Source organism: Carettochelys insculpta, chromosome 1 (assembly GCF_033958435.1).
Source record: "Carettochelys insculpta isolate YL-2023 chromosome 1, ASM3395843v1, whole genome shotgun sequence".
NCBI classification, from domain to species: Eukaryota; Metazoa; Chordata; order Testudines; family Carettochelyidae; genus Carettochelys; species Carettochelys insculpta.
This window is the reverse complement of record NC_134137.1, coordinates 379,748,457-379,775,474: the sequence shown is the minus strand read 5'-3', so window position 1 is coordinate 379,775,474 and position 27,018 is coordinate 379,748,457. Positions and strand designations below refer to the sequence as shown.

Below are 27,018 nucleotides of genomic sequence, written 5' to 3'. Positions count from 1 at the left end.
CTAGTAGCTCTCTCTGTTTATAACACACTTGGCTCTTTTTTTTGTGTCATGGATCCTTGGATTATAATAAAATAAAACATTTGGAACATCCAGTGGTGTCCAGAACTGCCTTCCAAATGTGTTTTTTTCCCCTCTTCGGACCTAAGGCATTTACAGCAAGAGCTGTGCTCTAAATTCAACTGTCTGTCTTGTGTCAGTTTAACACCACAGCAGTGTAAATCTTATTTGGCATTTTGCTTGACTTTTGCATTAACTTCACAGCCAACCGAGGAAAGAGACGCCTTATTTTGATTAGTTAGATATGTTGTTCCCATGACACTGCTAAGCCTAAGCATTGTAATTTTAAATTAATGCTTTTAGCAATGCGGATTTCTCTCAGGTAAACAGAGTTGTAACTTAAAATCAAAACAATGTGATATCCAGAACCTGCTTTATTTTGCTGGATTATGGTTGTGTTCAGCTAATTCTGCTTTTGCAATGCAAACAAATACTCAGATAATCACCAGTCTCCACAATAAAAGTTCATTGTCTTAACACAGCCATAAGCTCATCCAGAAATGGCTGCTGGAGAAAAACCCAGAAACCTTTCATTCAAATTATGGTCACAGATGTCAGATGTCTCTTCTTCCGTAGTGTGTGAATTACTTTATTAACCCAGGGTTATAGCTCTGGTGGTTTTCCCATTTTCCCAAGTCATTCTCCTTTTCCCTTCCATTTCCCATAAGAAAGACAAATAAATCAGACGTGCAGTTCTTGATTACAAATAAATCAACTGCACTAATCATTTAAAAACATTTTGAGACTAGTACAAACTTTGACTTTTCCTAAATTCATGACACCAGTGGGCCCCTATTGTTTTATAACCTAATGCTGTCTGGATCAGAACTTGATACAACCAGGATTAAAACTCCCCTCTTTCTGTGGGTTTGGCAAGTTAAGTTGATAAAATTAGGTATCTAAATCTATATTTAGACACCAATTAAAAGTGAAGTGATTTTTCAGAAGCAGCCTTGGCTCCCATTTTGATTGGGGGAATCTCTGAAAATCAGGCATGTAAAGTCCATAAATACAAATGTAGATTCCTAACTTTAGATGAGGTGGGTGAGCTAATATCTGCTTTTGAACTAGCTTCTGTTCGTGAGAGAGACAAGTTTTTGAGTTACCCAGAGCTTTTTCTTCACATATTGGAAATGTACTTAAGGTCACATGTAAATACAAGGTGAAACAGTGTTTAATGTAACATATATTTCAAGGGACCAAGGTGAAGTGGCCTGTAGACACCCCTTCAGTCATGGGGGTTGGAGAAGGAAGAAGTGCTTATGGCACTAATATTAGGACTTGTAGAAGCCATCCTTCAATCTCTCAACCACACCAAGAACCAGCTGCCTCCAGCAGGTCCTTCAGAAATGGCAACTTTGACCGTCATTAGCCCCCATGGATATCCCTTCCTTGTGCACTAACATCCCACTCCATGGGTAGCCTTAAACTCTGATTTAAATATTTGCAAAATAATGGACAGTCTTGAGATACATACCCTCCCCTGATACATTGCCAAAGTTGCCCATTTCATCCTGCCTCTTAACGTGTTTACATTCAGCAACGGACACATTGCTGAAACTAAGGGAGCAGCCATTGGTACTAGGAGGATGTTTCAATATGCCAGCCTCTTAGTGGGTCACTCTGAAAAACAGTTCCTGGACAAATGCAGCATGAAACCAATGATATACCTACTATACATCAATGATCTTTTCATTCTCTGAACAGAAGATGTACACTTCCTCAGATTTCCACCACATCTTCTCTGATCACCACCTACTGCCTCACTAGCTCAACTGCTTGGACGCCGTGCTGAGCTCCAACAATGGAACCCCACAGACAGCAATCTACAGGAAACTCAAGGGGTCACCACACCCACCTTCCAGATCCAGTAACCACCCCAAATGCTGCAAGAAATCTGTTTAATTACAGCCTGGCACTCAGGGTTCAGAAAAGATAGAAGTACCATACAGCAGATATTGTCACTAAGACTGATCGCGGAGAAAGCTCAAAGAGAGAACAAAAACGTATACACTTGCTTTGCCGATTTTCAAAAGGCATTTGACAGTATAGATCAGAAAGTGACTTGGGTGGTGTTGGAGTTATACGGAGTGGATAGCAGACTAATACAGTTGTTAAAAGATATCAGTGATAATGCGGAGGCAGCAGCGAGAACATGCGGGGAGTTGGAAAGTTGGTTTAAAACAAGTAGAGGCACGAGACAAGGAGATCCAATATTGCCAAGTATCTTCATCGCGCATCTGGAGAGAGCGATGGACGAGATCGAGGAAGAGTTAGGGATCTCTGTGCATGGGAAAAGAATTAACCACTTGAGGTTCACGGATGATATAGTTATCATTGAGGAAGATGAAGAGAAGCTAGTGAAAACGGTGCAGGTGTTAAACGAAGAAGGGAAGCAGTACGGACTGATTACGAACATCGATAAAACAAAAACAATGGTATTTGGAGATAAGGAAATAGGAAGGAAGATCAGTGTGGATGGTATTGAACTAGAAAATGTAGAGAAGCTCACATATCTGGGGAGCAGCATAACGTATGATCTAGACTGTAAGAAGGAAATAGCGACTAGAATAGCGAAAGCAAGAGCGAGTTTGAAGGTGATGGATAAGATCTGGAAAGCAAAGCCATTAGCTTAAGAATGAATCTGGGCGTCTTGAAAATGTGTGTATTCAGCAGCATGTTGTACGAATGTGAGACATGGGTGATGACGAAAGATTTGAAAAGAAGAATATTGGTGTTTAAAAGGAGTTGTTACGGAGAGATTCTGAGAATAGGATGGCTGCAGAAGGTCACCAGTGAGGAATTATATAGGAAGATACAGCCGAAAGAGAACCTGCTGCAGAAGGTTATAAAACGGAAGCTACAACTATTTGGACATATTTGCAGAATGAACAATGAATGAAAAATCAAGACCGTAGTATTCGGCATAATGGATGGTTCGAATAGGAGAGGCAGACCCCCCAGAGAATGGATAGATGATGTAGTAGATTGGTGTGGAGCTAGTCTACAGAAACTAAGCCACTCTGCACTGGATAGGGAAAGATGGAAGGAAATAGTGAGAGAGGCATCAGACACCAGCGGGCACTGAGCCCACGGTTATTGATGATGATGACTCAGATACCACAGAATGTGCTCTGAGGAGAAAGTCCAGGATGAACACCTTAACAAACCACCTTTGCCAGACAAGGACTCTCCATCAGGGTTGTAGATAGATCACATCATGGAATGGGCCTCTCAAATACCCTGAGAGAACCTATTTCAATACAGAAATAAACCACCTCTAACCACATGCTTCTAGTTAATACCTGACACCCCACACTGTAACCCACATGAGGTAGCAAGGAACATTTACAACCTATGCTCCTGGAGAACCCCCTTTTCTGACCTTCAGACAGCCTCCCATCCCCATCATCTCATAGATCATTATCAGAAACAAGTTCCCTATAGACCAGGACACACAGTCTCATAGCAGCACCTAAACTGACCAGATGTCCTGATATTTAAAGTGGTGATCAATAGCAAGCATAGAAAACAAAGTTAGTTGCCTAAGAAGTAAAAATAAATTCTCAGTCTAAATTCTAACTTTAGTCCACTAAGCAAGATTAGAATTAAGCAGTGTTTCTCCTAACAGATGTCACAGGCAGTTCACAATTCCTAATATGCAGGCTGAACTCCATTCCAGCCTGGACCCAGTCCCCCCAGTTCAAGATTTTTTTTTTCCAGATGATGTTGAGATCGGGAGGATGTCACTGTCCCTCTTTTGTGCCGCCTTTGAGCTGCTAGAAAGCTGTGACGTGGATTAGGCTGCCCTGGTGTGTACATGCCCTCTCTGAGAAGCCTTTGGGAGAGTGCATTATTCTTAATGTGACAGATTTATTGGAGTGTAAGATTTCATGGGCAAAGACCCACTTCATCAGATGCTTATGCTCCAATAAATCTGTTCGTCTGTAAGGTACTACTGGACTTCTCATTTTTGCAGATATGGCTACCCCTCTGATTTTTGATGTGAGACATCAATAGCTGTCTGGCCAGTGATAGCTGGTACTTTGCCCCTATTGAAAAACCAGCCGTGGGCATCTCCCAGCCTCACAGTATATTTCAGTAACATATATAGCAATGCTTCGTAACATCACATACAGCTCAAAAAGGTATTACAGTTCAACAGATGAAGACTTTTTTAAAATGAGACCTAACCTGGCATATTTTGTACAAAGCATATGGTAATCATGTTACAGTGGTGAATATGGCTACCAGGGTGTGACTTTGAACTACTGACTGCCCCGCAACCCTCCCAGTTTTTCACAAGTGCTATCTTGGAGCATCAGGACCTGTCAGAACAGATGCAAAATGTGTAGACATGTTCTTCACTGCAGCAATGATAATCAGCACCCTCCACCTCCAGCACACCTGTCAAAACCCACTCGTCCTACACTTCCTATAACAAGATGTGGTGTACTTCACTTGTGCACCAAATACGCCAGTGACAATTACATGGGTGAAACAATCAGGTGAACTCACGCAGGAAAATGATAAATGACGACAGTGTCATATCCCATGTGGGTGAACCCTTTTCTCATAAAGCAGTCACTATGCATCTGATCTCGCAGTCCCCATTGTCAAAGGAAACCTGCACAACAACATTCAAAAGGTGAGCCTGGGAGCTTACATTCAGAACTTTACTAGATGCTAAAAATCGTGGACTGAATAAACACACTGGATTTATGGCTTCTTACAGCAGTCTGTAACCATTTGACTAAACCCCCACTCAGCCTTTTTTTTTCCCATTTACCCCAGTGACTAGAGAGGTATCAGGGGAATGGAGAGGGAGGGTTCTTCACTTTGAATGGTCCCTTGAAATACCTGTTAAATAATTACGCTACACAGTCTGTCCAACTATGTAGATGACTTGACTCTGAGTGCATTTCCCAGACCTGTATCAGAGGGGTAGCTGTGTTAGTCTGTATCTGCAAAAGGAATGAGAATTCCTGTGGCACCTTATAGACTTAGATTTTTTGGAGCATAAGCTTTCGTGGGCAAAGTCCCACTTTGTGTGTGACATGCATCTGATGAAGTGGTTCTTTCCCACAGAAGCTTACACTCCAAAAAATCTGTTAGTCTATAAGATGCCACAGTTCTTCTTGTTTTTCCCAGACCTGCAGAAGAGCTCTGTAAGCTCAAAAGCTTGTCTTTCTCACCAAAAACTTGGCCAACTAAAAGGTATCACTTCACCAACCTCGTCTCTCTAATACCCTGGGACTGTAATAAAGTTTTATGTAACTTCAGATGCTCAATTGTTGAGATGTTGGTGTGAGTTAGCCCATCTATAAAATGTAGCTAATGTTTATTCCACAGGGATGCAGATTATTAGTGGTTTAATGTGTGTACAGATTGAACCTCTCTCATTGAACCTCTCTCATCCGTAGTCCAGCATGATTTTAATTAGTTGGATGATACTTATCATGGGTGTGGCCAAGTTTCCTGCAGTCTCATAGATTTTGTTTCCAGATACCAGACCTGGCTGTCAGTGTTCTGCTGTTGTTTAGCTCTAATATACCCCTAAATGTCTTCTAACAGTCCAGTAAGCAGTGGAGGTGGTGGCAGTGCTGCTCGGCAATATGGACCTCTTGTGGTCTGGCAAATTCTCTTGTCCAGCACAAGTCATGTCCCAAGCGTACAGGATTAGAGAGGTTCAACCTGTAGTGAAGTATGAAGAGGATGTCAAGTGCAAAAGAAATGCTTGTTGTTAGAGTTTAAAATTCATTTGTTGTCATGGTGCTACATAGTAGCTAATTTCACAGTGTATTTTAACATTTAATAAATCGCTACAGTACTATACCACAGATTTGAATGATTGTAAGTAATCTCCAAAGGGATTACTTTGAAAATGGATAAATTGGTGCAGAACTAGTCTACAGAAACTAAGCCATTCTGCATTGGACTGGAAAAGATGGAAGGCAATAGTGTGGAAGGCATTGGCCACCAATGGGCACTGAGCCCATGGTTTGATGATGATGAAACAAAAGTGTTTATCACATATGCGCCCAATATATTTTGTCTTTCCTAGTCTTCTCCAAATGAAATGCAAAACGTGGAGCAATGGTTCATAGCTAAGACAAAGGAAATTGGCTTGGGGTGGAGCTCATATATGAGACATATAGTAAGATGAAATTCAGTAAAAACAAGTGCGGACTACAGGTTGAACCTCTCTAGTCTGGAACTCTCTTGTCCTGCAGTATCTGTAATCCGGCATGATTTTAGTTAGCCGGATGACCACTTATCATAGGTCTAGCCAAGTTTCCCATAGTCCCATAAAGTTTGTTTATAGCCACCAGCTCTGGGTCTCAGTGTTCTGTGCTGTTATTTAGCTGTAATTTAGCTGCTAGACAATATTGACCTGCTGTGGTCCAGTAAATTCTCTTGTTTGGGACTGGTCAAGTCCCAACAGTGCTGGATTAGAGAGGTTCAATTTGTACTACACTTGGGAAGGAAAAATCAAACACACCACTTCACAATGGTGAAAAATGAGCAAGGCCACAGTGGAATAGGATCTTGGAGTTGCATCAGATCGTAATATGAATATTAATCAACAAAGGGGTGCAGTTGCAAAAAAAGATTAGTATCAGTCTGGGATGTACTAACAGAAGTATCATATGTAAGAGACCGGAGATAGTTGTCCCACTCTGTTTTGGCACTCATGAGGCCTCATCTGGTGTAGTGTGTCCACTTCTGGGCACAACCTTTCAGGAAGAATGTGGGCAAGGGAGAGAGATTCCAGGAGCACCACAAAAATTATTTAAAGTTTAGAAAGCCTGACTTAGGAGGAAAGGTTAAAAAGGTTGGGCATGTTTTGTTTTGAGAAAATGAGACTGAGGGGCGACCTAATAAGTCTTTGCATATGTGACTGGCTTTTATAAAGAGAATGTTTATCAGTTGTTCTTCATGTCTGATGAGAGGACAAGAAGTAGTAGCCTTAATCTGCGTTAAGGGAGATTTAGGTTAAATATTAGGAAGAACTTTCCAGTTGTAAGGGTAGTTAACTTCTGAAATAGGTTTCAAAGGAAGGTTTTGGAATCCCCATCCTTGGAGGTTTTCAAGATCAAATTGTACCAAACACTAGTCAGGGATGGTGTGGGTTTACTTAATGACCTCTTGAGTCCCTTCCAGTCCTACATATCAGTGATTGATTGTCATGATGATGATTGGAAATTTTTAAATATTAATATGTTTAACTGGCCTGCAAGTATTTTGCATTAGTGAACACTATCTCAGAGAATTTTTCCCCTCCGGCACTGATCATTGTAGACCTCCCTCATGAAACAACAGCTATGATTTTGTTAATGACCAGTTCAAGTGGCTCATGACGGTGCCAGCCATATAGATGTTAACTTTCCTTGGCTTGTGCAACAGATATACAAAAGGATAGTTAGGATACCAAATTTCCATTCATTTTAGGGAAAGGTTTGCAGTGTGCTTTTGAGCATTGAAAGGGGGCCCTAATAAAATGGAGAGTGATTAGTTTTTCCTTCACTATATTCTTATATGCAATACTAATACCTACCATTTCTTCTTCAAGTATGTACCTCGGGGTGTTCCACATTCTGTATGTGCATGCTCATGTGCCTTCTAGCAACGATTCTTTCCTGCGAATATCTGTGGGTCTGCGCCGGTGTCCTACACATCCTCATGCTCTAAACAGACTGATCTGCCACTGCTCCAGTTCCTTTTCAACTGCCTGGAGACAGAATATTGCAGTGCTTGCTACTTGCCTACATAATTCATATGTTTTTTGTTTTTATCCTCTTATTTTACTTCTGAAACCTTGATGTTTATTTCAGTTCTCTTCATTAGTACCAGTTTTGAACTTTCATTGTGCTCTCACCTGTCCCTGTCATTGGCTAGGGCTCTCAGTGTGGGCCTTTTATCAGCTGTGGTTAGTTTTTTTTCTGACTATGGTTCAAACCCCAGGCTTCAGATGCTGCCAGACTTGCCACAACTTCAGCAGCAAGCATGCCTGTTGCCTTGGAGAATCCCCTGGCCACACCAGGCTTAAAAGCAGATCTTGCAACCTGAGGCAAGGTATACTAAAGCACCTTTTCGTGGGCTGATCTCTGAGACCTGCAGGAGTAGATTCTCCCCTGTACATCTGTCATAGCCTCTTTGACTTATGCAATAGCTCCAGGGAACAAAGGCCTCCAAACACTCCAAGAGGAAGAGATCCTAGTCCCTTGATTGGGAATCAAAGCACAGTGAGAAGTCTTTCCAGAGATCAAGGTCAAGGAGACATCACGTCCTGCTCTGGGTATCACCGTCGCTCCTGCTGCTTTTGGCACTGAAGGTTCAGCACTGCTGAAGACATCACCATTACAAGTAAAGAGAAACCTGTCAGCAAACAACTGTGCTCAACACCGTTCTCTGTACTTCAGGGCCTTCTGGATGTAGGGACTCAAATATGCCCTTAACCCTGACTTTGGCGCTCTCTGGGGGCCGTGGGCATAGGGAGTGTCTAGGCCCATTCATCCACACAGTCTCCAGTACCGCTTGGCCCTCTTCAGCTGGAGGAGTTCTACCCTAAATCACCTGTGCCAATTCTTGTTCTTTCTCAGAGGGACCTCTGCATGACAGCGGATGCAGATTCCAATCTCTGCGGAGGTGCAGAGAAGACACCTGTCTTAGCACTTGAGGCACCCCCAGTACAGTCCTGCTGAATGCTGCTGCCTTATACGACTACAAATGTTGGTCACCTGTACTGACTTGAACACCACCTATTATTCAGAGCTTATCTGACCCCCACTACAGACTCAGCTGCAAGTACCAACACATCCTTTGCTTCCCCATCGGACTCAGGGCTGACACGTTTTCTGAACTGGAAATCTCTGTCCAGAATCCAGCCATCCTTCCCTGCCCTCATCCATCCCTGCAGTGTACCCTGAAGAGAGAATCTGGGATTTGGCCATCACCCTCCTGGCCAACCTTGGTACCTACATCCTTGTGGTCCTACTCACTTTCCACATGCCCTGCCATTCTGAGCATTCTATAAGCCTGAAGCTCTCTATGGCAACCAATTTTACTAGGCCTTCATGAAGAAGACATGCCAAAAAGAGCAGCCTTCTGGACATAGGGGGCCTTGTGCAGAGAAATGCCACCACCTCAGGATGGTTTCATGGACCACCAAGAGAGAAAATCCGAGGAGAGAATTTCCTCTTCTGACAAATCTTCGTGATCTCCTGGTGAAGCAGTCCTGCCCTTTCTGCCATTCTATGTGGCGGACTTCAGAGTTTTTTCAGGACTTGAGAAAGAGGGTGGATGAGACTTTTCAGACCCCCCTGGAGAAGGTGCAGGAATTCTGACATTAGCTGGTGGCTGTTCTCTAGTCTGCAGCACAAGGCAAAGTAAGACTGCCTGTTGATGCACTCTTGTCACTAGCCTATAACATCTGCCAGACACTTGCCACCATTCTGCTTGTTTGCCAGAGGGCTGACAAACATCCTGGCCAGGAGCTCTGAATATCTTTTGTTCTCACCCACCCCTGACTCCATGGTGGTCAGTGCAGTCAATGCAAAGAATAGGCAGCACCTGAAGAGGTCTGCGCCTCTGCTGATTTACAATTTAGGATAGAAAATTTATCATACCCTGATGGCAAATTATGATTACACCATCTACCCAAAGTTCTTCCAATATATTGACCGTTTGCCACAGAGATCAATTCGAAACATTACAAATGACTCTCATTAGTTGTTGTCTACCTCTGTTAGATGAAAATAGTTGTCTCCCCCTACCTAGACAGCTGACTTCTCATGGGCAGCTTATTCTCTGTAGTCAGGTCAGACATCATGAAGTCTCTAGCTCTGTTTCTTCCCCAGGGTCTTCACCTCAGTGCAGAGGAGTCCAACCTAATACCTGCTTCTCATATAGCCTTAATCAGGGCCATGGTGGACTCAGTAAGCAGTAGGGAATACATACTCACAAACATGTGCAACACCATGTCCAGCCTCATATTCATGGTACAATAAAACCGCCTGACTACAGAGAAGTTTTGCGTACATCTGTTCGGTCATATGGTGGCCTGAACATTTTTGACATCTCTTGCAAGATCCCATTCCAGATGCCTTCAACGCTTTCTCAGAACCTTTTATGCACCACGTAGACATAGCTTGTCCCAATGAATGTTGTTCACCAGAGGATTGTTGACACGCTCAAATGATGGAAGAACCTGCACAGGGAATGTGTTGGGATGCCCTTCTCATGCCCGCCTCCCACCAAGACCATCATCATGTTGGGCTGTGGAGGGCTGCGTAGTCTATCTGCAGAAGTTTATAGCACTGGATAAGTGGACCCCCAAGAATTGTTGGTCTACATTAATGTGTCCAAGCTACAGGTAGTTTACAATGTGTGCTATCGCTTCCTCCCCAAAGTCATGCCTGACTCCATGAGAATAGACACGCAGCGGGGGAACATTGTAATACACCAGCTGCCAGAAAGGAGCAAAATCATCTTCTAGATCAGTGGTTCCCAGCCTTTTCAAGACGGGGACCCATTTTGACAATTCAGAAAGATTTGAGACCCAAGGCAATTCAAAATGAGGTGGGAGGGCAGGATGTTCTCCCCTGGGAAAAATGCACCCCAGTCTGCCCCTCCCCCGGCTTAAACCTCCCTCAGCCCCAAAATGCTGCCCCCCTTCCCCATTTAAAGTACTCTCAGCCTCAAAATGTCCCCCTACCTCCTGGCTTAAACCCCTCTTGGTCCCCACTCCACCTGCAGGTTTAAACCCCTCTCAGCTTGGATTGCTAGATTTTTGGAAAACTTATGTGGGACAGGCAGCCCGACCCGCAGGATCCACAGCCATGGCTGCATGTCCCCCATAAGATTTCCAAAAACCTGTGCGGAGGGCGGGGATTCTGGTAGCCCTGCAGCTGGGGCACGGAGCCTTGGCTGGCAGTACCAGCCACAGGATCCCCAGCCAGGGGCATGGTTGGGGGGACCCACAGCCACGCAGCTGGGAGCCAGCTGGGGCATAGCGCCCTGGTCATCAGCACCAGTGTGGGATTCCCTGGTTGCGGGGGACCCATGTGGCTGGGAGGTGCTTGGGGCAGAGCTCTGGCCAGCTCTCAGACCCCACCCCTCCCTAGGTTTAAACCCCTCTCTGCCTCCTGTCCCCCCACCTCACACAGGAGTTCCATGCTGCCACTGCTGACCCCCCATTGCTCCTTCACTGAGCTGCCACCTCCCCATCCAGCTGGCGACCCTCGTCAAATCTAATCGCAGCCCGTTGATTGGGAATCCCTGTCCTAGATTGAGATGAGTGCTCAGGAACTACAGTAGACCTCAGTACTACAGTGATGGATACTATAATGCACTTGTGTTAAATAGTTCTGGTCCTTATTGTGTAATCACTATGCTTATTAGTATCCTAAAAGCCCCCGCTGTTAGAGGGCCACATGTACTGCCCTCATGTCTTCTCCAGTCTAGTGTTACTGTACCTGTTCAAATTCTGGGAACCTCTTGAAGTCATCTCTAGGATTCTTCTTGCTGTTGACCTTCCCACCACGAAAAATAAATAAATAAAAACATGTGGCTGTCAGGACTGGTACTACTTACTCTCTTGTGAATCCACTGGTTGGAGCTGTCTCTCTGATGATCTAGCATCTGCATTTAGGCTTTTTACATCATGGTATGGCGAGGACACACCTGAGTTAATCATCTCCTTACGTGTCGCAGCAAAGCATTTTCCATGGTTGTTTCAGTTCAGGTGTGCAGTATTCTTAGCAGCAGTTTTAAATGGTCATACAACAGTGATAGGCCATCTCAGCTATCATATCTATGTTTTCCCCTGTGGAAGATCCTTAGTAAATTTGACATAGTAGATTAATTCGAAAAAATGTGCAACAGGACCTTGTAGTGGTCTCCAGTGATAACGAGTATGTTTTCTGTTACTGCCGTACTTTGCTACTTGGTAATTTAGAATTTCTATTTAAATTTCCAACTCTGAGTAGGACGTTCTTTATGGTGTATTGATTTGTTTCTTTTGTGCGTATTGGGCAGTTATACATGGAGGCTCCAGTGCACAGTATTCAGCCTCTGCATATGATTAGAAAAGGTTTTAAACATCCCTTGCTTTGTCATTTTTACAGGGAAGGAGCCTTTCTGAGGATATCAATGCATATTTAATTATTTTGCCTGTTTTTGCACTAATCTTTACTGTTTTCTTCTTCTTTCTCTCCTCTGTGCTTTCTGCCTATCTCTGTCTCTCTTGCTGCCTTTCTCTCTTGCTGTGGGTATTGCTCAGAATATTTAGACCTTCAGTCAGAGGGTATGTATAATTGTGACATTTTCAGGGTTCCAAACATCCACCTGACAATTATTCTCTCCTTTTATCAAGCTACTTCCTTCTGATTTCCAAGTCCTTGATGCTGGATTGGGAACAAAGCTGCTGTATTACTGAACTGGCAAATGACCCCAGAAAGCTCCCTTTTACACTGTCAGTTAAATACATGCTTGGAAGAAATACATTTAAGTTGTGTGGCAGCCTGTGTAAAGGCTCCACACCTGTTAAAGAACACTTTAAAATAATTACATTATAGTATGTAAATTTCATGTGTCTCATTGTGTACTTGAGCTTCTGCCATTCCACCTGTTCATGGGCTCTTTCTGCAAATAGGAATAAGTTTCAATAATTTTATGAGGGAAGGGTTGATTTCCATTCAGGTAGCCTTAACAGTAAAACCTTGTTAACTGGCCTTTGTTCATGCACACTGTTCTCTATCAGAGTGAGGGCACAGTGCTGTAGCGATGTCTCTGTATTTGAGACTTTAATGAATTAACTCAGCAAAACGCTTGTTGGTATTTTACGAAGTACTTAGTTTTTAAAAAAAACCCTAAATTACATTTGTCAAATCACCATACCTTTTGAGCTGCATGGTCTGTCTCTTTATTAATCATGGTTTTTGCTCTTTTTCACACTGATTATTTAGTGAAAATTATCAAGGCTCTGCTGTAATTATTTCCTTAGATCAGGGATTAAAAGACAGCTCCAGCATAAAATAATATTGTCTATTTGAAAGAAGGATTAAATAATTTTAGAAAATAATTTAAACTATCATAATATAATGAAGCACAGTTAACAGTCACACAGGGAGTTGCCATTCTAACATACTGTAGTACTCGACTTAGAAAATGCTGCCTGGCATGAAATTCAACTAAGATTCATTTGGTTTTAAAGGTATCAGAGAGGTAGCCGTGTTAGTCTGTAGCTTCGAGAACAACAAAAAGTCTTGTGGCACCTTATAGACTGAAAGATATTTTGGAGCATGAGCTTTTGTGGGCAAAGACCTGCTTGCATCTGATGAAGCAGGTCTTTTCCCATGAAAGCTTATCCACCAAAATATCTGTTAGTCTAAGGTGGCATAAGATTTTCTCTTGGTTTTAAAAGTAGATGTAAAGTTTGAGTGGTATTTTAGAATATTTTTGGACCACTTAGGTGCATATTTTAATCATTTTCTAATAAAAATTACCCCATTTACACATCTTTGACATTTTCTTGTCTTTCTCTGGCATTCAAAAGTTGAGCTGCATTTCCTTTGTCTCAAACATGTGGTCAGACTAGACTTCCTGGCAGGAAGTGCCTGAGAAATTGAAGTTCTTGTTCAGAGAGGCGCCAGCACTAACCAGAATTGTGATATTTGAAATAGTGGCTGGTAAAGAATTTATCTAAATTATGTTAAGAAGTGAACGTGCGCTTTTAAAAATTAATATTAATGCATTGCTTAAAGGTATAGATTTAAGCGTACTAGCCAGAAAAGCAGAAGTTTAAGGTTCCCTCAGTGGTGTTAACTGTTTTTCACATCTTGTACATTTATGGTATATGATATGATTAACTGCAAAAAACAGTAACAAAACTGACAAAACAAGTAAAGCAGCGATATTGAATTCTGTATATGTGGAATGGGTACCTATTTTTGTGAGAAATTACCTTTAAATTTCAATTTCTATGTGATTAAATTTTCAGCTTCACTGAGATTAGCAACATAAAGTGTTGGATTGTATTTATCTGTAATTTAAAGGATGTTGAAAGTGTTTCACTGCTGAGTTCCCTTAAACGATGAACTTAAGTGGCTCCTTTAAAGCTAGTGTATGCTTAGAGTAGCATTTTAATAATCATAACTTTTAAAATATTTGTTCTCTACGCTTGACTGGGTTTTTTAATATTTTTCCTTGGTGACAACTAAAATGTTGCCAGTTTGCAGTCATAGTGTTAGACATTTTCAAGTTATGTACTGATGTTTTCTTTACATGCTCTGTTCTGAAAAGTGGTTGAATCAGTTTAGATGAGACCCAGCTTGAAAATTTCACCTCTAAAGGATTTTTTTAATGAGCCACAGAACAAGTAAGGTTAGGATGGAGGATGGAATGTAGTCTGAAGCTCTGATGTATGATGCTTGCAATCTGTGAAAACTATTTTTCCTGACCTTTATACAATCCTTCTAGCAAATGACTTAGGTACAGTGGTTATGTGGTATAAGTAAGCACTGCAGTAGTTTTCTTAAGTCTGAAGTAAAAGGAGCTGATGCTAGCAAATTCCACATTTTTGAATACATTATGGGAGATCCCACAGAATCAGGAAGCCCCTTCCTTTTTTGTCCAATAATAGCTTAGTTCTAGGGTGAAACCAGCTTGCATACTTGTTAGCAGGGAAAACCTTAAATTCCTGCTTCTGAAATAGCTCGGAAATAACAGCTGGAAATGGTTGTTCCCATTGCTTTGGGCATGAAGTCCGGGTTGAAAGCTGGCATTCTCTCCACTGCATGAAAGATCCAGAAAGGAATGTGCCATTGATGACACTTGTACAGTATAACTGAACAGTTAGCACTAGGGTATCTCAGAATTTTTTATTTGCTATTGTTGAACAAGCAATTTGATGTAGGATTCACTTACATGCAGCAGAGAAAATAACCCTCCAGTTTCCCAGACTGAATGGAGTTATATTGTCACAGTGGATGTTTTGAGCTCTCCCATTTTGGGATACATTTTTCTTCTCTGTGCCTGCTAATTCTTCATCCTGCATGACTGTGGACTTCTCATTTTTTCCAAGAAAGCATGAAACAAACAAACAAACAAAGCACAAGAATCAGTTGTCTTGCTAGCATTTAGTTATGCCACTATCATGGCAGGTTTCTTGGAATGCATTAAATGGATTGCTCAGAAGCTAAGCATGCTGGGGGAAATTAGGCATGTAACTTATCTCCATCATTTTACAGAATTTGGTTAAATACCAGTTTACATGTACATAATAAGTAAATAAATAAAACCCAAACAATTAACGGCGTGGTGACCAAACTGCCGTCACACATTTTACTGTAAAAATTTATATTTTGTAATCAATGATGGAAGCTTACTGCAATTAATTATCACAGACTGGGTCTTCTATGCTGCTGTATAAGTTGGCTTTTGCAACACAAAGTGGCATATGTAATTCTGGAACTATTCATTGGTCCCTCCTATGTTCTGTGACTTCGTGTGATTACTACCCAGCAGATGGTTTCAACAGCCTGTTGAGACATGTAATTTAGCATGACTGCCATTGCATCACCTTTTGGTTTTGTCCTCGGTTGACTGTTGCAGAATTCAGCTTTAAAGTGCTTGTTTATGGGCTCTCAGCATGGGGCTTGTATTGTTAAGGTTTGCTGTTTATAATAGTTTTATGTATCCATTTGTAGTGTCACCATCCTTCCTAGTCTGTTCTTACAATGTTTTGATGTCTATGATACTTATTAACTGTTTACCAAAGAGAGACTAGAGGATAACTAAAGTGTGTCTGTCCCAGGAGCCACAATAGTAAGCATCAGAGGTGGGTAGAATTGGACTCTAAAGTTGCTTTATTTAGTATCAAATCCATATTTCCCTAAAGACGTTGGATCATTGGTCATTTCAGTCAGGCTTCTTTTTCAGCTCTTTGCCAGTAAGGTACATGTTATCAATGGACTTATCATTACCATCATCATCATGAGAAATTGCGTTAGGTGCAGTAGTTTGTGGACTCTCTGCCTGGTAGTATAAATGAAATTCCATCTGGCATGTCTGTGTTCCCAGCAAAGCCATGGGATTTTTTATTTATTTATGTATTTATTTGGTTAGCCTTTGTGGTTCTCAGTAAGTAGGTCAGGGGAAGGATGGGGTTAGCAAGGCTGTTTGCAGTGTACCAGTGAGCCTCATGAAGGTTAGATTTAATTGTTGGGGCTACTTAGTTGAACTAGTTGGCAGGGAGGAATAAAAAGATATAGCAGCATTAAAATGTTTTACAATAATCCAAGGGAAAGGTACTTTGGAAATAAAAAGATAAAATAAAAGATAAATGTTTCCTGTGCGCAGAAGTTTCATACTAAAGCTGCCAAACAGAGCTTTCGTTAGTAGCTAGAGAGCTTACCACTGCATTTTAACAGTATATCATTTTCATTACAGGATGTTTTTATGAGCCCTACTGTAACTGCAAAGTGAGAACTTTTCTTTTATGCTTGTTGGCTGCTGAAAAAGTAACACTGTCTGAACATACAGTAGTATTATCAGGTTGTGGAAGCCATATACTGTTAGGACTGCTGAACTACAGAAAAGAGAGCTAAGCCTCTGCTTCAAAACAGTACAAAAAAACATTTAATTGAAAATAATCCTATATGATGTATGTTCATTATATATCTACAATCACTGAAAGACCAAAATGCAATAGAAAGTGTGCACTAGATCTTCTCTGGAGAAACATGTTTGTGGGAGTTTTTTGGCTGTGTTATACAGGAGGTCAGATTAGGTAATCCCAGTGGTTCTTTCTGTCCTTGGAACCTGTTTGAAATTGTTCAGCAGACAGCGAAGTTATCAGTTGAATCACGGCAAAGGCAATCTCTGACAGCAAAATGAGGAAGACACATTTCCTATATGAGAGCATCCTAAAAATTGTCCAAAGGCCGGGGTGCATTTTCTTTTCACATAAAGTAATCAATATATGTCTTAAAAAATTATTTAAACCTGTATCTAACTAGGCTAAGCTCCAAAATATGATTTTCCTTTTCTGTCCCAGGAGGTTGCATTGATAGCTTGTAGTTGGGGCTACTTCCAAGTGTAGATGAGGTTTATTTTTTATATTTTTAACCAGTGACTTCAATTTTTAGGTAGCTAAACAGGGAATTTAGGAGCCTAACATGAAGCACACTGATTTTAAAATATTAGGCTTAATTTCTGCCTGTTTATCTATCTGTAAAAAATGGTTGGGGACTTAATTTATTGTATTGAAAGTTCCTTAAGATCCCTCAAGAAAATGCACTGACTATCAAATATTCATTTTTCTCATGTGTCAACACAGTGTTTTAAGGTCTGAATTCTGATCTTTCCTGGAAATGGTAAACCTAAAAAAGTGTTTTTCACATACTATGACATGCTGTGCATCCATCAATCTAGATGATCTATCTGTTGGTCTCTTTTGAAAGTTCAAGATGTGGTATTCTGGAAGATGCCTAAGTCTAAGGCTGGATCTATACAAGAGAAATATGTCACAGAATCATAGAACACGAGAACTGAAAGAGACCTCGAGAGGTCATGGAGTCCAGTCCCTGCCCTCATGGCAGGACCAAACACTATTTGGACTCTAGACCATCCCTGATAGATGTCCATCTAACCCACGTTTAAAAATCTCCAGCAATGGAGATTCCATAACCTCCTTAGGTAACTTATTCCAGTGTTTAACCACCCTGACAGCAAGGAAGTTTTTTGTAATGTCCAACCTAAACCTCCCTTCCTGCAGCTTAAGCCCATTACTCCTTGTCCTGTTCCCATAGGTCAAGAAGAACAATTTTTCTCCCTCCTCTTTTCAACTGTCTTTGAGGTACATGAATTTCAGATATGCAATTCTAGCTACAGCATTTGCATAACTAGAACCGACATATCGGAATCGACTTATTTCCCTAGTGAAGATCAAGTCTCTCTACTCTCTCATCGACCTCCCCTACTATCGCGTGGAGTACAGGGGTCAACTGCTGACCCCAGAGGGATTGTGTCAGATGTGCAAAATAGAACTCCAGAAGATTGACCCTCAGGTCAATATTCCGCTTAGTATAGACAACCCCTAACAAATGATGGCAACTTTCTGAAGAAATTCTATTGCAATTAATTCCTTTTTATTGGAGAGACCATTGTTATTTTGATAATTATTGTGACGTTACAGTGAATGCTGTTCGAAGCCTAGTGCAGAGGTCTGATTATGCCTACCTGGAGCAGCTTACAATCTAAAAGGCACAAACAACTTGTTGGTTAGGAAAAGCATCAGCTGACTGGGAAATGCACACCACACTTACGTAACGGTGGAGGGAGAATTTCTCAGTTATCACTGACAAGCTATATGGCAGGTCTCCACTCCTGACTACATACTTAAAGATCTAAAGCTGGTTTTGGAGGCGGCATCTCCTCCCAGAACTTCCCAGGCACCAACCCCTAGCTACTGTCTGAGAGAAGTCAGTGTAGGAGCTTCCCTTTGTTTGTTATACATAGCTACCTCAGGCTTCATAGCTACAGCTCACATGGACACCTCATCAACACTAATGTCATCACAGAGTACCAATCATTGCATAATTCCACCACCCCCAAAGGGCTTGTTAGACAGCTTGGAACTCCCAGCCTTGTAACCACCCACTATTTCAAAGCATTCCTGCTAGATCATCAGTGAGGCAGGTGTCGCTTAGTGTACTGAAGCCCTGACCTCTAGGGCTGCAGCAGTGGGTCTTCCTTGTTTTCAGCATTTCACAGGTGAACATTGTGACTGGTGGTGGTGGTGTTTCTCCAATTCCTTTTATTATCTAGCAGGTATGGAGAGAAGTAGCATTCTGGCCTTTAAAATGTGTTCAGAATGTGGTCAAACCAAGTCCTTCTTAAACAGGCATATATACTGTGCCCTGTACTTTGGAGTGGAACAGGACTGGCTTATATGTGAGATCTATTCATGGCCATCAGGGTGAGCACTCAAGTCCCGTATGGAGAGCCTCAGAACTCTTTTTGGTTTACTCTGATGCATCTCATAAATCAGCTGGAATATTGGCTCCATATAGCCAGAATAGGACAGTCCTTGAATACTGAACTAGGTGTCAAGTGTCAGAGAGGTAGTCAAGTTAGTCTGTATCTTCAAAAACAACAAGAAGTCCTGTGACACCTTATAAACTAACAGATATTTTGGAGCATAAGCTTTCGTGGGCGTAGACCCACTGTGTCAGATGCGTGAGTGGGGGAGGGGGTCAGAGGAGGATTTAAATAGGGAGCCTCAGTCAAGGGGAGGGCCAGAGTTGACAAGATCTGTTCAGTCACGGAGGATGTGCCCAATTAACTGCTGATAATGTGGAGTTGTGAACATCAAGATTCTCCTCTCTTGATGTTCACAACTCCACATTATCAGCAGTTAATGGACCACATCCTCCGTGACTGAACAGACCTTGTCAGCTCTGGCCCTCCCCTTAACTGAGACTCCCTATTTAAATCCTCCTCTGAAATCTGCCCCCCACTTCTGAATCTGACACAGTGGGTCTACACCCACGAACGCTTATGCTCCAAAATATCTGTTAGTTTATAAGGTGCCACAGGACGACTTGTTGTTGTTTTTGAAGTAGGCATTGACAATGCTGCAAAAGGTGCACTTGTGTTGATCCAGCAAGATGTGGTCCTAGATGTGTACCTAAAAATTGGAATTCATTTGTTCTCAGCCTGGATAATTGGCTGATCAAGATGAACATGTTGGAGCAGATCCAAGCATCAGTACAGTGCAGGTAACAAGTTGTGTGCATCAGTAGGGTTTAAAATTATCTACCCAAAGTCCCAGTTTGCTCAGTAGAGAGAGAGAAGACTGTATAAAACAATCCTATTGCAGAGGGCTTATGTCAAAATACTTCTGCTTCCGGGCTTCCTGGATCCAGCAGAAATGACTCTTCAGGTTCATAGGTATCAGCTATCACATTCCAACAGCCCATGTCCAACCTTCAGTGGCTAACTCAAGCCACTACCCATGATGCAGCATTCATGTTGCTATTTTAATATGTTAATTCACACAGTGCAAGGGCAAGTCTGCCCACATGGGGAATCACACTTCCCACCTGCCAGGCAGACAATCCCACAGAGGTCCACATAACAGCTAGGTGGTGAATGACCTCCAGTGCTCTGTGACTTGGTGTCAGTTGGCAGGAGGCTTTCATGTCCAAGTGATCCATTTGGTGGTAACCACATATGAGCTTGGGCAGAAGTAGGAGTAGAACCCAAATCAGATTGCCTATCCGATGCTTTAACCACCATACTGTGAAGTTCCTAGATTCGTCCATGAGGTGGTAACAGAATTTCTTCTTCACTCATCCTGCTCTTTCCTCCCATTCCTATCTGCTCATTGTCAAAAAACCTTTCTTCCAAAGCTGCCTGTCAGAAGATCCCTAGGTTTTTATCTGGGATAGGCTAAAATTCTCACCACTTCTACTCAGAGATTTGCTTTGTTTCCAGAAAAAGTGTATCTGAGTTGTGGCTGGCTGTCTCTCCCATGTTAATAACCTGGTGTTGTCACATCAGAGCCCATTCTAAATTAAGCAAGTTTTAACTTGGGAAGGAAGATTCTAACCACTACAATATACATCTTTAATTTTAATAATTTGAGATCTGCCGTGCAGTCATACATTGAATGTCAGCCTGGTATATTCCCAAAGCATTGTAACTGAGATTCATCCTTTAGGCCAGAGTTGAGCTTTTGTCTGTCCATGTCACAGAATCGGTGTCCAGTTTAGAAGCAATAAACTCTCTTAACTGAAGAGCAGACTTACTTTATTTTCCATCGTGCTCTGTTTTAAACTGCTCTTTCCTGTGTTTAGAGATATTTTGTCTCACTGTGTTAACGTACAAAAACACACTGACTTGTATAGAAATATCTTAATTCTCCACTCAGAAAGTTGTTTTCAGTGTCAGTGTCCAAGATAGATTTACCTGGCCTGGCGCTGTACTGCCTGCTGCAGGGCCGTTTTTCATTTTGTTATTTTATATTTTATAAAACACACCCTTGGAAATGCTAATCTCCAATCATGGAGATCTATTGTCTCAGATATCTTTGGAGGGGTGAGAATTACTTACTGTAAGTGTGGTCTGGAATTACCAATCATCAGATTGCTCCTTGTCCACCCTCCTCCCCATAGAGCTCCAGGTTCTGAACTACTTAAAAGAAACTTTTTAAGAAATGCACGTGGGAGTGTCTTCACTTGCCAGCTATAGGACGGAGCAGAAGGGATGCCCATATGTCCATGTAAAATATGCTCTGCTGAAACCAACAGTTTCAGAACTCTTGGCTTGGAAATTTGAAGTTGTGATTGGGTGCAGAAGCACAGCCCCAACTATAGCGATGGATAATTTCCAACCATTATTACGGGTGAGTAATGTTCTTTCATCCATCAGTAAATATGACCTGTTGACCTTTAAGGTTCCCATTTTAATGCATCTCATTGGTTGGGTTCCTTCTGTTGATGACTTAGCAGGCTGACAGTATCTGTTCTCCATTCTCCATCACAGGACAACATGTTATTAGTAGCATTTACATCTAGGAGAGTACTAACATGTCTTCCTTCCAGGTAATGAGAGTGGCTGGCAACTTGTGGGCTTGTTTCTGTGGCATTGATTGGAAGTTTTCTTCATGGGAATCAGTGGTTTTATGCGTTTTCAGTGTCCTGCTTTTAGGAAACAGCCTCCAGGATAAGTAGAATGCTCTTAATTCCAGTTTGATTTTACTGTTCCTTTGAATTCATTCATTACATGACTCCCCCTTGTGGGAATAGTGTTTTCTGTTAGATGAGGCAGAGACTCCATTTTTCTCCAGTGGAATTTAATGCCCCTCAGTGGCCAGTTTGACTTGAGCTTGAGTTCTTCTCACACAGCGATGCAGACTGCCTGGTTATTGACAAGCTGACCATCACTGACCTGAGACCATCAAAGGTGTCCAAACCACTGAACAGTGTGGCCCATCAATCTGAGGAGCTCCAGAATGCTGCAGCTGTTGGTGTGGCTGTCACGGAAAGCACAACAAAAGACAGGTGAGCAGGCCAAAGTTTTCTAACCTGTGGGTGTCAGAATACATTACCTTTTTGGTCTGTACTAGGCTGTTTAACCCCGTAGTTTAGCGCAAACATACAGTAGGATGTGTGGTGGTCTGACTTGGGTCCCTAGGGGCATGTGAGGCTGATAGCACAGTGTGTTAGACAATTACAATAAAATGCCCACACCCTGCTGTTTTCTGTGGATTTTATCAAATTGTTGATGCCATGATAAATTACAGGGCTTTGATGTGTAATATTCACTCTGCAGGTAAAAAGAACCTTGAGAACTTTAGTAATTAAAAAAAAGGGGGGGGGTAGAAATCAGGTAGGCGAGGAAATCTGGAGGACAGTTTTGATGACTGTGAGGCTGAGAATCAGGCAGGGAGAGGAAAATGCTTGTTATTAAGTCTTTGGAATGTCACATTGTAGGATCTTTTAATGTAGCTTGGTCCTTGCAGATTTCCAGTACTGTCAGCCCCAAAAGGTCCTGCTATCACAGCATTCTGCTTTGTATCTCAGCCAGAGAGTGGTCGCTTGGTCAGGTGCTTCCTTCACCCCTGGGATCAGGCATACAGTCTCTCTAGCACTTCCTGGTCCTTGCTCTCAGGCGCCAGAATCCTATGTGGCAGAGCATGGCTGCAATTAGAACAATTCTCGGTGGAGAGGCAAAGCACTTTCAGAACTGTGTTAATTCTGAAGCATCTTCTTGTCATGAAATCTCCTTACAATGCAGGGTTGTAAAATGCTTTGTAGCAAGAATAAATTATAAGCAGAAGACAAAGGCAGTCTGGGGCTGGAGGATGTGTGTATCAGGTAGAAGGGGCTAAAACAAGTGAGATTGGTTCTCAACCCCAACATGAGGATACTTAAGGAAGCATTTTTCTTTTTAACTTCCTAACTCTCCCATTCTCCTTCTGCTGTCTGTTCCCTCAGCTAGCCCATCAAGGAATCATGATTTTTCAGAGGGATGACATTGAAGTATGAGAAAAAAATCTTTGATGAAAGGAACTGAGTGGGCTTAGGTGTGATGAGGGGGGAGGTTTTATTTGCTGACGTTTTGTTGCTTCCCTTTTTATTATCTTTCTCTGCAGCCAGCCCTTATGGTCACTCTTTGGGCATGCAGCTGCAGCCCCTCAGGTGGCCACTTTTACTGAGTGAAATAACACTGTTGTTCCCAAGAATGTGGAGGACTGGGAAAGGATATATTTGTGATGTCTAGTAGTCCTAGGCCCCTGTGGCAGTTAGCAGGGGGAGACAAGGTGAGAACAAATTTAAGAAGATGGTATCAGCCAGGAACAAGATTGTTAATTTCTGTGTGTTTAGTTTCTTCTCCTTGGGAGGGTTTTCAGGAGCCTTTGGGTTATGATGCTTAATGCTCATTTGGGAAGTAGAACATCAACTATCTGTAATTTCATAAAAAAGGAATGTCCTGAGTTTGTGTGTATTAAATTTTTCTGGTTGAGTAATGCAGCTGGACCAGTTGTGTTACTGTTGTCCTAGGCTGGAGAACATCATGAATCAAGGTGGGGAGAGAGCAGTCAATGAGAAGTAGATTTGGCCATGCATACTGTGTGCAGCCTGAGGTACAGAAGATGGGCTCCTCCAAAACTGTATCCGATGACATGTCCAGTCAGTGTATGGGAGTAAGGTGGGACTGATTTTAGTGTACTGCTTGACCTGACTTCGCTGCCAAGTCTCTTCACATGCTAATTGAATTCTTCACTACAGTGGCACTGGAAATGCAGAGTGCATTGTGGACAACTTCAGCCTGCTGTAGATACAGAATCTTCTGAGTCAGCTCAGGACTTTCTGGCCGCAATGATTACCTGGGGCTTTATCCTTGGTAGTTACTGACTGAGCTCACACATTGGTTGGGGTTGCAGGTTGGGCAGCTGGCCCTTGAGATCAGTCAGACTGACCATTACTTCCCGTGCTTTGAGGTGTGGGCTCCTCTGTCTTGTCAGGAAGGGACTTATTTAGATTGTCTGCCCTGGGAGATTCATGGAACTAGAAATGTTCTAGGAAGCTCTGAGGAAGAATCCTTTTCTGCTGACAGACCACCCTCGATGGGTGGACAGAGGCTGTAACACTTGTCTCCTCCCCATCCCACCATGACCTCGTTGCTGGCTTTGCTCTTACATGTCGTCATGCTATATAGTACAGGTGATCACTGACAAATGAGGTAAGAGAGAAGCTTTGTGCTGAGGCTGAAAAGTGGCAGTCTAAGGATTTTAAACTCTTGTGGTTCTGTGGGAGGCAATGGCAAATCTCAGATGTCGTGTTTTGTGTGGTAGATAGTTTGGTAAGTCTGGACTCAGTTGTGTCGCAGGTCACCTGCATGGAAGTCATTTGTCCTTTTGTGGGTGCAGTACTTCAGATGAGCTCTGAGCTGTCTGCCTCTGTGTGACCAAGAAGGGCCTTGAAAGAACAAAGGCCTTATCTGTACTGAGAGAGATTCAGCCAATGATGTTCCCTTAAGTAATGGATGTGTTGGGAGGACTTCATTTGTGCTGTGGATCCATATCCTCCCTGTCTGGTGACAGCCACATGGGAAGTAATGGGTCCCTTTGTGCTGGCAGTCTTCACAGGCATCCTTTAAAGAGGGCAGGTTAGGCTAACCATAGCTTTGACGAAAGCAGTAGTGCATCTTTTGCTCAAGAAATCATCACTTCACACTGACAATTTATTATCCAGTATCACATCTTCCCTTGTGGAAAAGGCTGGTCTGAGACAACTGTCTGAGTATCTGATGCCTTTGATGTCCTTGACCTGTATCACTCTGCATATAGATTTGACCACAGCATCAAGATTTCCTTAGGTTGCGTTGGTGAAGAATGACGACCAGGTCTCCATGCTGGAGGTATTAGGTATACTTCATGCCTTCGGTACAGCTAATGAAGAGGTGGTACCCTGGCCAGAGCAGATGAGGCTGCACTTTAGCGCCTTCATTCTTTTCTTTCTGAGATCTCAAAAGGTAGTTGTGGGTAATTTTTTCTATTGCTCAAGAGCTGTCAAGTCTGGCTCACCGTCAGGCCTGTCTGTCACCCATCTTGATTAACCTGGGCACAGACCATTGAGCAGGGTGAATGAGGAGGAATGCGGTGCAGTGGTCTGAGTGCACCCAGCTGTAGGTGTCTATTTCATTTGATTCAGTGTCTAGTTTGACTGATTGAGTCTCTGTCCAGACAAGACTGAGTGTGATGATTGTGGGTTGGGGGAGAGAGGGTGCAGGTAGTATCAGCCACTTCGACCGAAGGAGTACATCAATCATTAATTAATATTGTTCATGACTTCAAAGTGGTTTTAGATCCCCGCCCCCCAGCTGCTGTTTGCATCACAAGAAAAAACTCAGTTTTCAAGCAGTGCTTCTCTCTTAGCACAGCCAGCAGCCAATCAGATTGTACAGTATCCAGTGCAAACTGGGGAACCAGGTGCATATGGCTGCTAATTCTTGTTTTGACATATATTCTTTCTTTGGCCTTGAACAAGTCATTTGCTGCCTTTACTGCAAGCTTTCCCTATATACAATGGGGAGTACATACTGCCTCCGTAACCCCCTGTTGGTGGTCGGGTGTGGGAGGCAGGTAAATTTTGTTCAAAGGGCTTTAAAGAAATCTGGTGCTATACAAGTACTAAGTTACTAATGCTGTTGTCATGGCTGTTAGAAACACAAGGCACTGGAAGGATGGTCTCAGCATTACAGAAAGGGTGATTTGTGAAGCTGAATGCCCAGAGCACTGTAAAGTTGAAAGGAGATGAGCGGGTGGCACAGCTGTCTTAGTTCTTCAGTGCTTTTAGTAATTCTTTTTCTTTTTCTTGTAGGAAAGAGGAGATCTTGCCATGTGCTGAAGCCACGTTAAATGGTCCTGCTTGATGAAGCAAATGCAATGGGACATGTCTGATCCAGGCCAGGCTGCTACCTGGTGATGCAATTTGTCAGTTTTTTTTCCCATTTTAATTTTATTTTTTAATAAATGCTGCATTGATGAGAGCTGGCGTTCAGGACCAGACACGCGATTTCAACACCAACAGTCTGTTCCAGAAGACACTTGTATTGGCTAAATGTAGCATTGATCAGATCAGTTAGTCATCACAGGAGTGACTCGGTCCTACCCAAGGAAGCCTTCTGCCTAATTTTAGTACCTTGCCCCCTTCCTTTTCCCCCACTTTTGTTTTCTCTTTGCGGTTCAGTCCTGTTTTCTTAGTGTTATTGCACACAGTATTCAGCTTCTCTTCAGAAAGGTAGCAGGTCTAATGCTGGGACTTGGACGGTGCACAATGAGTCCTGCAGTCGTGTGACCAAAGTTCCTGATGGAGCTGTCTTTGGGCAGCATTTGCACCGCTTTTGTATAGCAATAAAGCCTTATCAGAAACATTTCATAGGAGGTAAAGGTAAAACAAACACTTTAAATGGGATGAGGCAGGTAATTTTTTGTGGGGCTGGAGGGGTTGAGAGGGATGGCAATGATATTGTGTCCCAAGCCAGAGTCCAGATAACAAAGTTAGTGTAACACTGAACAGTCTTGAGTAGTGGGCTGGCTCTGCATTCCCATGAATCATGCAGTGCTCTGTTTCGGGGGCATGACAGTTCAGTGCAGGATCTTGGAACATTTAGCAGCCGGTTATTTCCTGCCCGACCTGTCAAAACTCAACCCCCTGGCTGTCGTCCAACGTCGGGCTGGAGAGCGTGCAAAGAAGGGAGCATGTCGTGTTTGCCAAGTGAGAGGACAGTCATCCCCAGGACTGCTGCCGTGCCGGACAGGAGCTGACTTGGCACAAACAGGTTATCAGGGGCTTGCTGGTGTTTTTGGAGACTAGTGTATTTTCAAATGGATGTGGAAATCTCTTTGTTCTGTTTTTAAAGTTTTTACTGGATGCAGGAACAGCA

The 27,018-nt window shown here is 42.6% G+C and overlaps 1 protein-coding gene across 2 annotated transcripts in view; it reads left to right on the top strand.

Moving 5' to 3' along the window:
- Positions 1-26,689, top strand: part of PPP6R2 (protein phosphatase 6 regulatory subunit 2) — a 168,259-nt gene extending 141,570 nt beyond the window's left edge. Inside the window, exons 23-25 of one of the 2 annotated variants that reach the window (XM_074976499.1) lie at positions 12,341-12,364; positions 21,972-22,127; positions 25,953-26,689. In XM_074976499.1, coding sequence (XP_074832600.1) covers positions 12,341-12,364; positions 21,972-22,127; positions 25,953-26,004 — 232 coding nt within the window. In that variant the 3' untranslated portion in view covers positions 26,005-26,689. The remainder of the gene's footprint in view (positions 1-12,340; positions 12,365-21,971; positions 22,128-25,952) is intronic. The other variant, XM_074976508.1, reaches the window with a different exon arrangement.
- Positions 26,690-27,018: the final 329 nt, after the last annotated feature.